The 15,787-nt window shown below is 37.0% G+C and overlaps 1 protein-coding gene across 3 annotated transcripts in view; it reads left to right on the top strand.

The window, feature by feature from the left end:
* Positions 1–15,787, top strand: part of sli (slit guidance ligand) — a 240,846-nt gene that overhangs the window by 205,453 nt on the left and 19,606 nt on the right. For all 3 annotated transcript variants that reach the window (XM_089173985.1, XM_089173980.1, XM_089173976.1), the window contains exons 2-3: positions 9,610–9,681; positions 10,233–10,376. In XM_089173985.1, the coding sequence (XP_089030111.1) occupies positions 9,662–9,681; positions 10,233–10,376 (164 nt within the window). In that variant the 5' untranslated portion in view covers positions 9,610–9,661. The remainder of the gene's footprint in view (positions 1–9,609; positions 9,682–10,232; positions 10,377–15,787) is intronic.

Raw genomic sequence — 15,787 nt, 5'->3', positions numbered from 1 at the left:
GCCATGCCGTTCGCCTTGATATTTTTATTTTTGCAAGCGGAACACGGATTCGAATCGCGCGATTTATCGATTCGACGCTCGACCGTAATTCTCCTTTTTCTTTTTACCTCTTTTTCTTTTTTTATCATCTTTCTTTTTCATTTTATTTTTATTTTTAACCGACGATTCGTGGGAGAAACTCGCCGATGAATTTATCGCGTCGTGATCCTCGAAAAGTGAGAAAGGAGATAAAATAAGGAAAAGAGAAAGAGACAGAGAGAGAGAGAGAGAGAGAGACGAAAAGAGAGAAAGAAGTGTGGGAGCATCGTTCTAAATCGAGTGGAGCACGTTCCTATTCGCGCTGATCGCACCGTTTTATCGAACACTTTCTTTTTCTCTTTCTCTTTCGTTCTGTGTGTTTCTCTCTTTCTTTATCTTTTATGAGAAAGATAGAAAGAAAAAGAAAAGGTGCTATCGAGATCTACGAGAAACGTGATAAAAGTCAGACTCGTGTATACTATATACATATATATATATATAGAGAGAGAGAGAAAGAGAGAGCAATAATCGATAAAACGACGATCCACGTTGCTAGGAGTATAGAAATAATAGATAGTATCCTTTAGGATCGATCTAAGAAGCTTTTCTTTCTCGTTTACCACAAAGAACCACAGTCAGGCACGTTGAGCTCGTTAGATCTAACGCATTTGTCTTATAATGCTAGCAAACTAAAACTGTTTCGTACGGTTAACCGACGAAGAATTTCTTCCTCGTAAGATATAATGTTGTTATTTTTGTTTTGTTTATTCCTGTAGAAAAGAAAAAGATCAGTAGCATATGATCGTTATTTAATAAATATCGTATTAATTGTATAATTTTTTATAATGATACTTCGAAGAAACACACAACCACGATATACAATTGAAATAAATAGAATTATATTTATATTATTATTTATAGAAACAAATAATATTTATTTTTATTTCTTACACAATCATTTTTATCTATATTTTTATTCGAATATAAAATAAAAAAGTATATGGTATTTAAAATATTATTGTTAACTTTAATAGCAACTGGGGGAGAGGTAGTAGCTCGTTAACGTTCGAAAGACAAGTTTCTTCTTAATGAAATATCTCTTGTGGTAAACAATTCAGGAGCAAGAGACTCGCTGACAAGTCATCTTCGAAGGGGTAGTTAGAACATAGAGTTCTCAGGGAATATTCGTCGACGAACGAGCTTGAATACGGTGCAACAATGGATTTGACACTTTAGGGAGTAGAGAGTTAGAGCGTATAAACGGTAGGAGAACAAACCCTCGCGTCAATCCCCGTTAACGGACGTACATACGTTAAAATCGTCCGGTTGGTGGGTACCGGTGGTCGCTACGGCTAACTCGCGAACACTAAAAGCGGAATGCGAATTACGCCGGTGGTACACCGCACCACCGCAACCGGACGATTGTTATTTCACTTTTCGAGCACGTCTAAGGAACATGACACTCGTTATGAATGGAAACGTCGAGCTACACCACGAATTAAGAGCTTGTCTTTACTCTCTCTTTCTCTCTCTCTCTCTCTCTCTCTATGTACATAGGTAGGTTCCCCGGTATAGAAGGATAATATAGTCCCCGACGCGTTGATAAGCTGAATGACGTTGAAAATTTCACGGTTTACGTGTTTCTACCATAATATTTTCTTTAAGAGGGTTACATTAATTCTTAATTATGTTTCTTATCCATACATGATTATATTATACAATATATTCTTTTTTTTTTTTAATGTATATATATTTATCTTTTAAATCTAAATACAATTTACAAATAGTTAATTCGTGTTGCATGAGATCCTATGTATTATACGAAGTTACTATCTTCGTTTATGCGCGTGTGCCTCCTCTCTTTATCCGACTAGTGTATCTCATACTTCTCGAAAGAGCAAAAAGTCACGAAGCGTCGTGTTAATGCATCGACGAGGCGAAAAACAAACCCGTACCTCCCCCGTCTAACCATTACCCATTGTTTCTTATTCATGATTTAATCGGCACGCCTAGCCGCGTGAGCTTTAACACAACCCAACTTAACACTACGTGTTAAGTTTGCGCCTTGCGATCGGTTTTAAATTCGATGGGAAGGGAAGATTTTTATTTATTCAAGGACGAAGATATTACGTTTAATGTAATGGTGTGTTATATATACTCGTACTATGTGTTAGTTATTTTTCTCTTCTACTTCTTTTTTATTTTATTATTTTTTCCCTTTCCACTCTCATGGTAATATTTTTTTTATCGCTAGAATCTTGAGAAACGAATTTTACAAGTAAGTCTATACGACGTAGCACGATATAATCACGAGTGGACTATAGTACTTTTTTCTTTCATCGGAATGTTCTATCTTTCTTTTACTCTTTCCTTCTTTTTCTTGGTTATTAAAGTTTCTCAGCGACGATGGGTCGTAGTTGTCGTCGTGAACGAAAAATAAGAAGGAGGAGGAACACGGATGAGAAAGAGGCTATCTTCCTCGGGCTACCGATCTCCGTGTAATTTTTATTCGTAGGAAAGAGTGACGGCGACGGGATAATATATCACTCGGGTTGGGTCATCCTCCGGTATCGTCGATGTATTACCCGCCGTAAATACTCGCACGAACGAGGGAGAATTCTACGCGAACGGGGCGATCGTTAATATTTGATTTTACTGGGTTGACGCGTTCACTCGTTCACTGACTCGCTCGTTCTCTCGTTCGTACGTTCGTTCGTTCGTTCGTTCGTTCGTTCGTTCGTTCGTTCGTTCGCTTGTTCGCTTACTCGCGAGCGAGCGGAGCGGTATCCTGGATGAAGAATGACCAGAAAGTGTAGAGGAGCAAAAAAGAAGTTTCATCTGGAGGCGAGCCAGCCCAATAAATTCAGACGCGAGAGTTTCACAACGCCCCGTTTCTATTTCTTCTCCTTCTTATTCCTCCTCCTCCTCCTCCTCCACCATCACCTCCACCTCCTTATTCTTCTCCTTCTTATACAATTCTCTCTTCTCACGTAGTACGTGTGTAATGTACACTGCTACATATCACAATATATTTTTGAGTTGTCCCTTTGTATTGTCTTTATTTTTCTCTTTTTTTTTTTCTTTCATTGATGACATCGAGAAGAAAAGAATTGCAATAAAAATCGAACGGATTGGTTGTTTTTATAAGCTACGTTAAAAAAAAAAAAAAGCTTTCTTCGACTTTTATTTTGACTCCCCTTTTTAACGATCAAGGTTCCCTTACATTTCTCGCAAATCTCGTTTCACAAACGATAAGGATCGTCCGGCTCCGAGCAAGTTTGAACGAACACCACTCTCTCTTTCTCTCTCTCTCTTATTCTTTTAAGTATCTCGATCGACTCAAACCAAGAGAACGAAGACGAATACTAACGTATGATAAATAACAGCCGTTAAATTTTAATGTACCTTACTACCGTCGATTACGACCGTCTTTTGAATTACGGCGCAAACCGTTTTGCAAACGTATATTTGCTTACCACCTTAGCGACAGGAAATACCACGAGATAGAAAGAGATAGAAAAATTTGTCTTTATTTATTTAACTATAAAATACAGAATGTCGATGCGTGTTTCTCTATAAAATAGGCATCACGCGTAACATTTATTTCGTTTATTTTTATCACGCCTACTATGTGTTCTACTACTCGAAGCATCGAATAATCGAAGTGGAAAGCCGTCGATACGTCAAATCAACGACTCGGCGGCACTTATTTTTCTTTTTTTCTCAATTCACGATATATCTCCCAGACTCCGAGCATCGTCGAGGCTTCTCCCACAAACACCATCACCACCATCATCTCACCTTCTTTTTCCTTTTTTACTCACCCCACTTTCTCCACCTACCGGTAAACTCAATCAAGAAATTCCATTTACATTTCAGTGTCGACGTGCGTACGTTCCTTCACAAGAAGGTACTCTTTCTTATCTGACATGATATTTCCATTGCATTCTCTCCTACTCTTATTCTCCGTCTGTCCGTCTGTTCTCCTCTCTCTCTCTCTCTCTCTCTCTCTCGTTATTTTCTTCTCTCTATCATTCACCTTCTGTTCCCTCACGATCCAACCGAGCCTCCGGCAATTTCAATGACGTTATGCGATAACGGATAGACCAATAATACTGATGGATACTTGAAACGTGCTGCTACCGAAGTCTGTTACTTACAAACGCTTCGACAAATGTTAGTAGAACGCGATATTAAATTCAACATGCGAGGGTGGTTATATATTTCTTTCTTCTATGTTCAAAAAAAATAAACTTCGATGTATTAGAATTTTCTTTGGTTTTATCATTTGAGATCTCAAAGAAAATATCTGTCGATTTTATTAACAATATTTTTGCTATTGTCTTAAATTATTATTCGACAAAGTACTCGCTCACACATATATACATAAACATGCTGACTAGCTCACATATGTGTACGAGAAGATTGATCCGGATATTCATCTGGTTCTGACGTGGATCTGCCCACTTCTGACAGAAGGGTCCGAACAAGAGAGATAGAACGCTTGTCTGCAAACTTTGATTACATCTGCCTGCGGTCCTTTCCGAAAGCAACAACACTTCAAATATAAACACCATAGGGACACCTTATTCCAGTACAAGTCGTCAGTAAGGACTTATCCTATCAAATATTCCTTACAACATTCATCTCCTACATGATTTTACCTATCCTTTCGTATACTCTCATCTATCGAATATCTTGAGTAACAGCAGTAGCAGCAGAAGCAGCCATCTCTTCCGGTAGACAGACAGGGTTTAGACCTTCCTACTAGATTTTCTACCTTCCCTGCTTTCTCCAACGTTTTCGCTCGTGAAAACCCATGGAAATGTATTTAACGAACATCCCGACGACGCGAAAAGTAATTTTGTTAGCCGGTACGTGAGTCGCTTGTCAAAAGTACAGGATGACGAGAATGAGAAAGACTACGACGTTCCTACCTTCCTTCCTTCCTTCCTTTCCTTTCCTTTCCTTTCCTTCCTTTCCTTCCTTTCCTTCCCTCCTTTCATTCTACTTTTTTTTCTTTCTTTCTTTCTTCATTTCTTCCTGAAAGTCTAGGCACGATTGGATTTCCGATGGACGTCATTATAGCCATTGATCGTCGACGCTAGAAACTAGAAAACGAATTGCTAGCTATCCATCCTTAGAACAGATTCAAGATAGCTTTAAAAAAAAAAAAAAAATAGAAAAAAAATGGAAAATTTTTCTTTCCACGTTTCTAGTTTGACTCTTTTCTTTTTTAGTATTTTCTCTTTCATCCTCATCGTAAGTCTCATGTTTCTTCTTCGGAAACCACCACCACAGCAGCCAGCAATCATCGGTCGCTTTTAAGTTGCCGTGTCGAATTATTTAGTAGGCCAAACGGTTAATAAAATACTAAGGAATTTTCTGTCGTGACCTTCGCCACGAGATTACTATCTTTATGATGAAATACCCCCGTTGTACCGAAATCCTAGGATAATATCGCGTGTCAACCTTACATATATTTTCTTAGTTCTTATCTAGTATAGAATTCACTCATATATTATAAACTGTGTGTGAGATATAAAATATAGTTATTTATTACATATACTTTTGATCTTACCATTAGTTTTTAAATTGCGTTCAAAGTGAAAGGATATTGATCGAGTATAAGAATATTTTCTTACGAAAGCAAATATTCATGTTCTATCGAAACGTGACATCACTTGAAAACATTTCAGATTTTCTATCCTATTCAGTTGTTTATTATTACATTTCTGTTTTTGAATTTATTCGAACTCAACTTGTTTGTAACACTTACCACAACGTATACGTCAAGATCTTTCTTTTTTAAATTATTCTACTATAACTCGGAGAGAGAGATATATATCGTAAATTCATTTATCTCCATCGACATGAAACGATTATAAACGATCGATCGTTTCGTTTAAGAAGTAACTCCTTTCGATTTATCTACCCTACCGGTACATCGATCTTCGTACAGTCAAATACTCTCTCTCTCTCTCTCTCTCTCTCTCTCTCTCTCTTGATATCGTAACAGCGTCAACGAATTTAATCGCTCGACAATATTTATATCATATTTCTGTCTAAGATCCACAGAAATGTGACGAGTAAAAACATTTCTTAACTTTCTTATATACCACTAATTCAAAACTCATCTCTCTCTCACTCTCTTACTCTCTCATTTTCTCTCACAAGGGACATAATTCATACCACAAATATTTATACCTTCCTTATGATGTAATAAATTTTCATGAGGTAAGGTACTTGCATGCACTATCTCTCACTCTCTCACTCACTCATTCACTCACTCACTCACTCACTCACTCTCATCTTTTCTTCTTCGCAAGTACTTCGTATTTCGTTAGCAGACTAATCATAGTTAATCCGTAACGTTTCTCTTAAAACGTCTTCTTCAAAGAATTACGACCCACTCCAATATTTTTTTCTCTCTCTCTCTCACACACTCTTATTCACTTTCTCTAAATCTCTTTTGAAGTCTCTTTAAAAAGGAGTTTCAATGCGGCATAGGACGAGCAAAGAAATTCATACCGTGATATGCGATAACACGTGCTATCACCATTATCATATTCCAAGAAGGTGTCGAGTTATTTTAATTGAGCGTAACACCAGTACGAGATGATGGCTAAGGACCACCACCATCACCACCACCATCAGGAAAAGCCGCATTAAAGTTCATGGAAGTACAAATTTGTCGTATGAACTAAACGAAAAGGAAGTTCTACCTTTTTATTCTCTTATTACCTTTTTCGTTTTTACTTCTTAGGGACTCCTGAATTGTGTGCGGGGCTCTTTCTCTGTACAGCAGGGTTCAATAAAAATTACGTGTCAACGATAAAACTACGATGTGTGACGAATAATGGCTGTTCTCTACGCGAGTACATTGAAATAAAGTTTTTGATGATTAAATTATAATTTTTCTTATAAAAATGATATACACACATATATACTTTACTTAAACAATTAACTTAATTAATAATAAAATTAAGTATAATATATTTTAGAAGATATTATCCACGAAAGCCACTATAATGACACGTAGTACCTAAAAGGTTAAGTTAGTCGATTGAGCTTTCGAAAGCTTTACAATAGGCACGATTCTTACGAAGTGTACGATGACAGAAACGAAGAAGAGGTGAATAAGGATGAGAATCGGGGAAGGGTGGTTATGGGTTTAAGGGAAGAATGGCCTCGAAGAGACGCGGTAGACATCCTCGATGGACCCACGATGTGCCTTCGTTAGCTTTCCTGCCAGCCGCGATCATTTTACCTCGTCGAGAATTAATCGAATCGAGCGATAAAGTGGATTACGCGCTACGAAGAGTAGAAGAGGTAAAAGGAGGGGAGATACTCAATGAACCTCGATTCTATAATGCGATCGGCGACGCTCGTTGCTCTGAGCTTCTTTAAGGTATAATAATTGATAATTAGATACCAACGTCGCCCACCCTTCTGTATTATGCTCTCTCACTCTCTCTCTCTCTCTCTCTCTCTCTCTTTCTCTTACGTTTTAATTCTCTCGTCGACTACCATCAGGATTATATAGCAGGGCGTAATAATCCGTTCTCTGGTAAACCGAATATGGCCATTTGGATATTTATTGGACCGTTAATTTTATCACGGTTTTTGTGCCTCTTTTAATCGCAAACGCTTCGTTGATTTTCTTTTTAAAATCAAATTGATCAAAGTGTTTTATTTTTCTTTTTTTTTTTTTTTGTTGTTGTCACTTAATATTATCGCATTGAATTTGATTGTCATTGTGTTATTCTTGAAAATAGATCAACGTACAATCGGTTAATTTATTTTATAGAGATATTTTTAATAAGAGATATATTATGCCATTTATAAATTGTTCATGGATTTTCCAAAATTCGATGATTGATTCATCACCATTGAATTCGCCATAATGCTCGTCATAAACGGAACGATTTGCCCGAACGCGTGCCAATTGGAAATGCATATTAATTGTACTAGACCCGACTCTAAAGCAGCCCCCATTACTGTCCTTATTCGATGGCATAAACCTTTACCGATGATCCCCTATGTATTTCATTCTATTTCGGGAAATTTGTACATGGAATATTTCAATTAAAATCATTCAATAAATATGATTTAATGTACGAAACTGAAATCGTATAAAAATGAATATCATAACAAGGTTATAATAACCTAATCTTTATGAAAGATAGAGGGAAACAATTTCTTTTTTTTTTTTTTTTTAACTAAAAAAATATAAAAACCAGAGAGAAAGAGAAAAAGAGAAGAAGAAAGAAAGAAAGATGGGTTTTTGCGTTATTAATAGAAAAAAAGAAGCTCGTAGACGGTAGAGATGAAAACGAGGGAATAATTTTTGCTAGTCTTCTCTTCGTTCTCGTCGTCGTCGTCGTCGTAGTCTCGTCCAGGACGGAAGGAAAAATCCTCACCGATGTAGAAAAGCTCTTGGGGTAGATAGGCCGACCTCGTTACTCGCTCTTACTCGTCGGCCTTTTTGTCAGGTAAAAAGTTTCACTGTAAGAGGACCGAACGACCGGTTGGTTGGAGGTGGAGCTGAAGGTGGAGATGGTGGTAGTTTTAGTGGTGGTGGTGCTGCTAGTAAAGTTGGAAGGGGGTTGGAAAAGGAACCAATTTAATAAGGCCTTAATAACTTCTGAGAGAGCAGACGGCTGGTATACGGCTGTGTTTGACGGCTACTCCTCTCGTCTTTTTCCTCCTCCTCCTCCTACTCTTCTTTTTCTTCTTCTTCTTTTTCTTTCTCTATAACTACTCCCTCCCAACTCGCCCACTTCTTTTTCTTTCTTCTTTTCTTCATCTTTTCTGCTCCTTTAGCTTCCTCTTTACCTTTTCCAATGACGACGGCGACGACAATGACGAGTAAATTTGCGCTTACCAAGTAGTAGTAGTAGTAGTAGTAGTAGTACCATGTAACTAACCCCTTTGTAATAACTTTCCCTTTTTCACTGACCCTTCATTTTTATTTATTTATCAAAAAAAAAAGAAATCTAAAAACTCGAAAACTTGTTCCTTGAAAATTCTAATCGAAGATTTTCGGGTTACAAATAACTGTGCTAAAAACAGAATTTTATTATAGAGATAATTTAAGTAAACTTTAGAAATAATTCAAGTAAAATGATTAGGTATGTTTATTTTCTTTCTTTATTTTTTTTTTTTTTTAGTTTAATTTTTATTCAGAAATAAGTGAGATCATTTAAAAAAAGATCGTCGAATTTTTGTGGAATAAACACTGGCAGTAGTTCAACAACCCCTATCTTCTTTGATCCCCCTTTTTCCGATACCAATCTGTGGAACCTATAGAAATTCTTGGGATAAACCTCAAAGATGTTAACCTTGCCGTAAGAAAAAAAAAAGAAGACCTGTATCGCCCGTATATGGGTATCTACTGACCCATATAAATTCCCGAAACATACTATGGCGACACAAGTCTCTTTGGGATAGGTTAGTTCTACCTTTTGCTAAATTAAAGGGGAACGAACTAACCATTCCGTTAACCTGATAATTTCTAATACATTTAAATGAAACTCAAATAATTTCGTGAACAAATATTAATTTTTCTTTTTTCTTTATTTGTTACAGAGATCTTCAAGGGAATAATATTTCGGTTATATTTAAAACGGACTTCGAGGACATGGCAACGCTTCACGTTTTGTAAGTAATACCTTCACATAGGCATTCTTTACGTTATCACCGTGATGAAGTTTTAAAGGCGAGAGGAGAGTGTGTAATAAAAAAATAAAGAGAGTGAGAGAGAGTGAGTGAGAGATAAAAGTTAAGTCGGCTCACCTCTCGCCACGAAACCGCAGTACTATGAATATTCAGTGTCGAGAACTTCCTCGAGCATGTATTACGGAGTTTGCTAACGACCGCGATGATGGCAATGCATTTGTGCGGCTTCATAAACGGGAATTAGAAGGGGTGTGTGGGGGTGGGTGCCGGAAGAATTACTTGCATAACGTCGATCCTCTTCCGTGAGTTTCATTTCAAAAAATACGATCCGATTATCTTTGGGTACATTTACGAAATTGTACAAAAATTTACTAACGGATTAAATAAAATAATTTTATCATTCGCATGAAATATTATCGAAGAATTTTTCTAAGTGATATTATATAAAACGACATTGACTAATCTTCGTTTAAAGCATTTTATTATTATATATTCTTCGATGATTTATCTTGTTCTTTTTTTCGTGTCGACAGGTTATTATCGAATAATCAAATCCATACTATTCAAAGAGGGGCTTTTCAAGATCTGGTCGGCGTGGAAAAACTGCGGCTCAATAACAATCAAATTCGTCATCTACCGGATCTTCTCTTCAGTAATATGATGAACCTTAAGCGGCTGTAAGTACCATCGCATCAAATTTTATTATCATCTTAATCTTTTGGCGTATTCAGTTTTAAAAGGAATAAGGTGAAATTTTTTACCGTTCTATCAACTTATTCTCGTGACAGGTATACGAGAAAATAGAATTTTTTTCCGTAATTTAATAACTTTTTTCATAAAAGCTTTTTTGATAATAATATAATCAAGACGATGATGACAACAATAATAATAATAATAATAATAATAATAATTTGCGAATAATAGATGATAATAATAACGATAACGAAGAATAATTTGAAAAAAAAAAAAGAAAAAAACAGACCTTTGTAGAAAATCGTAAAAGATCAGAGAAGAAGAAGAAAAATCAAATAACGTAGAAAATAAGAAAAACCAAAAACGATAAAAAAGTGTTGAGACTTTTCGATGGAACCGATGAAAAACCGGCAGACGAACGAACGACGAAGAGAAAACAAAAGAAGGGTTGATGAAGGAAGTAAGCTTTTTCGAAAAAAAGCTTCTCCCATGAGAGAACTTTTGCCAAACATGAGGAACAAAGGAATCAGCGTGGGAAAAAAAAAATAGTCTCGGGAGAATAATTATTATATGCGAGAGATCGTTCATGCTCTTTCTCTTTCTCCTTCTCTCTCTCTCTCTCTCTCTCTCTCTCTCTCTTTCCTTTTTTTCCACCCTCCACATTATTTTTTTGTCTTCCTTTTTATTATTATTACGCTCTCGTTTTATAATCCACATTGCTTTTGTCAAGCACGTTCCTTCACTCTTTTTGCCAACGCGCAGACTCAGGCGCGTAAACTTTACAGACGATCCACGGCCTACATTCTTTCACTCGTTGCTAAAGCTTGAGTTAGTTGTAACTTGCAAACTCCCCTTTCGATCGAATTGCATACGGCATAGAGAGACAGTACAGTACGTATGCGTGTATATATGTACGTATGAGACTAGCGACTTTTTCCCCTTTTCCATGTTTAATTCTTTAAAGCCGATCTCCCTAGTTCAACGGCTTTAATCCCTTAATACTTTTTTGTTTTCTACACGTTCTTTCTCCCTTTCTTCTTTTTTACATCAACGATCTTTTAATTTATTTTAATTAATCTTATTCATTAAAGTATTATCTTATTGAATGTATATTATAAAGATGTAAAAAATAATAAAAGAAAATGTTTCTTTGAAAATAAAAATAAAAATGAAAATAAAAACAATTATTGTAACAGTAAAAAAACACTGAGATAAGTCAGCTTATTAAATTGATTTAATTAATAATCCAATTCTATAAATTGGTACGCGATAAGAACGAGTTTGAAGGAAATACAACTACGAAAGAGATAAGCTGTGTTGAATTTTCAAGAGATAGTTTATTGTCATCGTCTCTCGTTATAGCAAACACATTAACCAGTAACATATTTCATTCATATATTGCAAAGGAGCTCGTTAATCAGGTAACACGTGGAGTTTCCTTGTTATCGGAATGAACACGCAATGCAGCCTGTGATATTAATGAAATCCTTTGGAGAGTTTCGAACAACTTCTGGTAGAACGACGACGACGACGAAGACGACTACTACTACTACTACTACTACTACTACTACTACTCTATAGAAAATGAAATAAAATGAGATCATTCGGAGAGATGGTTGGATGCAACCAAGAGGAGTAGGAGGAGGAAGAGGAGGCAACCCGACTTCTTCAACTTATTTCTTTTTCCATTTTCACTCGGTTGAGCGTAAGTCAGAAGGCAGGAAGCTCGCTCGCATAACACGTGGGCCGCATTTCTCCTATCTAAACGCGAGAGAAACGAGCGCGGAAGAGAAAAAAAAATACCGATCTTCCGATTACACCGATGCCAGTCTACCTTACATTTTCTTTCTCTCTCTCTCCCTTGTTTTTCTTTTTTTTTTTTTTTTTTACTTCCTTCTCTCTCATCTAGGTGCTTTTCTCTCGTAGAATAAACCACCACCACCATGGGCCGCATACTTTTCGAACCTGAATCTTAATCGATCTCCGCTACTGACCGTTCTCGAACTAAAAAAAAGAGATAAAGAAAGAGAGATACATACACATACACATACGAAGGAAAAATACGAAGCGGTCAACCGAAGAGGATCGGGACTTTATCGAGATCGTTTCCGCAGGTACAGTTCTCGAATCCCTACGAGCTGCCACTTGAGAAGTCGAAAAAGCACACGAGTTTGTGGTGGCCCCCTTTTCTTCTTAAACGAGGATAGAAAGACAGAGAGAGTGAAAGAGAGAATCGAAGGGGAACGGCACGAGCTAGCTAGAGTAGGTAGAAAGGTGAAGAAGATGATGAAGGAGCAGAGAAAAAAGAAGATGACCGTTGGACATGAGAAGTAAGAGGGAAGAAAAGAGAAGGAAGGTGAACTTGGTGGTCCATCTATCATCTCGCAAAGTGGCCAAGACGGACGGGTCTCGAAACTTACCGTCTCGGTCTTTTTCTTTTTCTTTTTCTTTTTCTCTTTCTTACTTTCTTTCTTTCTTTCTTTCTTCTTCTTTCTTAAACGGAACTCCACAGTTTCCGACGATAAGACCGGATCAGGCACCTTACAAAAGAACGTATCACGTTGCGACCTTACGGCGAGTTCTCACGGCCGTACAGGATGGCCCCGATAATCTCTCATCTGCTGGTGGATAAGCAGCTAAAGTCGACGGTACACATCCATCTCCCTTTCTAGTTGTTCCCTTTTTCCCTCGAATATAAAATCGAATACCAACGGGGAATACCTTACTCTTCTAGTCATTTTCGTGATTTTTGTTTTACCCTCCTTCGATTTTATCGTTTATAACATCGTGGATTATTAAGATTTTTTTTCGAAAGATTGACCTTGATATTGTTTTATTTCTTTTTTTTTTCCAAGAGAGAAAAAGTAGTAGATAGTGAAGGGATAAAATTGAATGGTCTTTTATGAATTAGTATTATCCGATCTTTTTGATCGTTAGATTCGTAATTTAATTTTGCCGAGTTGAATCGAAAATAAATTTCGCACGAGTTTAAGAAAGGAGAGCGCGTGGGTCGTATGACGAGAAGAAACGAAACGTATGATTAACCCATCGCAACGCAAACGGAGAAAGTTATTCGAAGATTGTAAAGAAGAGACCGTAGAGTACCTACTCGGAGAAGAGGTAATAAATGGTTTGACACAATGGGGGAAGGGCCGTGGACGCGCCTCCTCCGATTAGTATCACTCGCTCTCTCGTCGCTACAAACGCGATAGAAAGAGGAGGAGGTGGATGAGGAGGACCAATGAGAATATACAAGCTCGTATTTACGAGGTAATAACATTTCCTTCCTTTATCCGCGTTTCATTCGTAAAGGGTAATTTAAAGGATGATTCGAGAAAAAGGGGGATTGCAAATAATTCACGTGGCACCGTTGTATATCAAAAATTAAACTTGAAAAATTTACAACGTAAAAGTAGATTATAGATTACAAATTATTTCCGACAATTAATTTCAATTTATGACATATACAAACACCAACAGTGTCAGGGTTTTACAAAATTGAATTATTGCGACTGTCAACTCTCTCGAAGAAATACGTGTACTATCATCTAAACAATTCATCGTACTAATATTAGTTCGTATAAATTAAAAATTCATTAATGTACCAAACATTTCCTTTGTATCGCAATGATAAATGAAAACGTAAAAAAGTGGACAATGAAGAATTAAACAAACTGACATTAGATTTGGTTAATTCATAAAGCAATCCAATTAAAACAATTATCTTTCTTATTGTGCACAGTTTGCAATATTTTTAATTACAAATAAAATAATAAAAAAATTTATTTCTCAATTTTCATATACGAAAATCTAACTGATAAGAATTTAAAACAATTTTCAATAATAATAATAATAATAATACCAGTCGCGACATTCGTCGATATTTGTTGAACAAAGTCGTCTCTTTCAATCGGTTGATTTTAAGAACAGACAGAAAGGGGGAAGATACAACAATCCTTGAACACTTTGAAGAGATTGAAAAAGAAAAAGAGATTGGGAAAGGCAGAAAAAAAGCGTTTTATTTTTACGAGTATCTGTGGGAAAGGGTAGAGAGAGGGATATCACGTCATTCTTGTTATCTAAAAACACGACTCGTGTTTCGTACATACGCGTAGCAGACAAACACACATACACTTCGTGTAAGCTTGGCATCAAACGAGCCGCGATATTTCACGTTCGTCGAACGTCGCCGATAAGAGCTGTCCTTCGCGCTTAATGCTCTCGATATCGTATCGTGGGGACGTTTCTCAAATTTTTCTACCACCCATGAAGCCAACAAATCCCATCGTGTCACTCTCTGACTATTTCTTTCTCTCTCTCTCTCTCTCTCTCTCTCTCTCTTTGTTTCTCTTTCATATTTTCACCTGACTCTACGCAAGATAAGAGTCTCTTGAATTCCACCAAAAGTCCAAGTCTTCTATTCGTTCATCTATGCTTTTCTTTTTTCTTTTTTTCATCATCTTTCTTCATTTCTCTCCGATAACGAGAAGCCAAGCGTGTATTTCTCTTTGCCCCGTACTACTACCATCTTTCAAGTATATTCTGTGCTTTCTTCTACACCGTTGAATTTCTCTCTCTCTCTCTCTCTCTCTCTCTGTTCGTTTATTCTTCCAATGCAAAAAGAAGAGCAAAAGTTAGAAGTCTAAATATCGAAGTACGCACGACTGGAACTTCTCATTTTCCTTGCCTTTTTATCTTTTTCTCTTTCATTTCGAACGTCTTTAAAAAAGGAAAGATCGATCCCATGAAAAGAGCGAAAGAAGAAAAACAGAAGAAGAAAAAGGAAAGAAATAAAATAGTACACAGATTTGGGTGATGGAGAGGTGAACTTATATGGGTAGTAGTAGTAGTAGTAGTAGTAGTAGTAGTAGTAGGGTAGAAATAGAAGAGGGTGGTAAGCTTAAAGGAGAAACAAGCGTCGCGTTGAGAATCCGGATCTCTCGCATTTCGCGTTCTCTTCGTGATTCGTTTTATCCTGTGCTTATCGCCCTAGTCCAGTGAGTACCAATGGAGGTGGCAAACGCTGTGGGAGCAGCAGCCAGTTTGGCAAGACCATTTGAAATTGAAGTTGTAAAGAGAAAGAGAGAGAAACCTAGTCTCGTACTCGTCTTTCGTTAGAGATGAGACGGTCCAGAAGGTCCTTTGTGAGTGGTAAACGGTAGGAGGCGCGCGGCCACGTCGAAATTCGGTAATTGCTTTCTGGATTGGCTCGGTTCGCGAACTGGAAGTTCAATCTCTCTCAGACTTGCCTTATGTTAGCGTTGTCCAACTCATAACATTCCTCTCTCTCTCTCTCTTTGTTTCTTGTTTTCTTCCTTTCTATCTCTCTATCTCTCTCTCTGTCTTTCTTTCTTTCTATTCTCAAGCGTCCCTTCTCATCTTTTATTTCTCTCTT

The sequence above is a fragment of the Polistes dominula genome, unplaced genomic scaffold (assembly GCF_049000335.1).
Source record: "Polistes dominula isolate Pdom_NZ unplaced genomic scaffold, Pdom_raw_medaka contig_28, whole genome shotgun sequence".
Lineage (NCBI taxonomy): Eukaryota > Metazoa > Arthropoda > Insecta > Hymenoptera > Vespidae > Polistes > Polistes dominula.
Note: the sequence above shows the minus strand (reverse complement) of the source record. Positions and strands in the feature narration are given on the sequence as shown.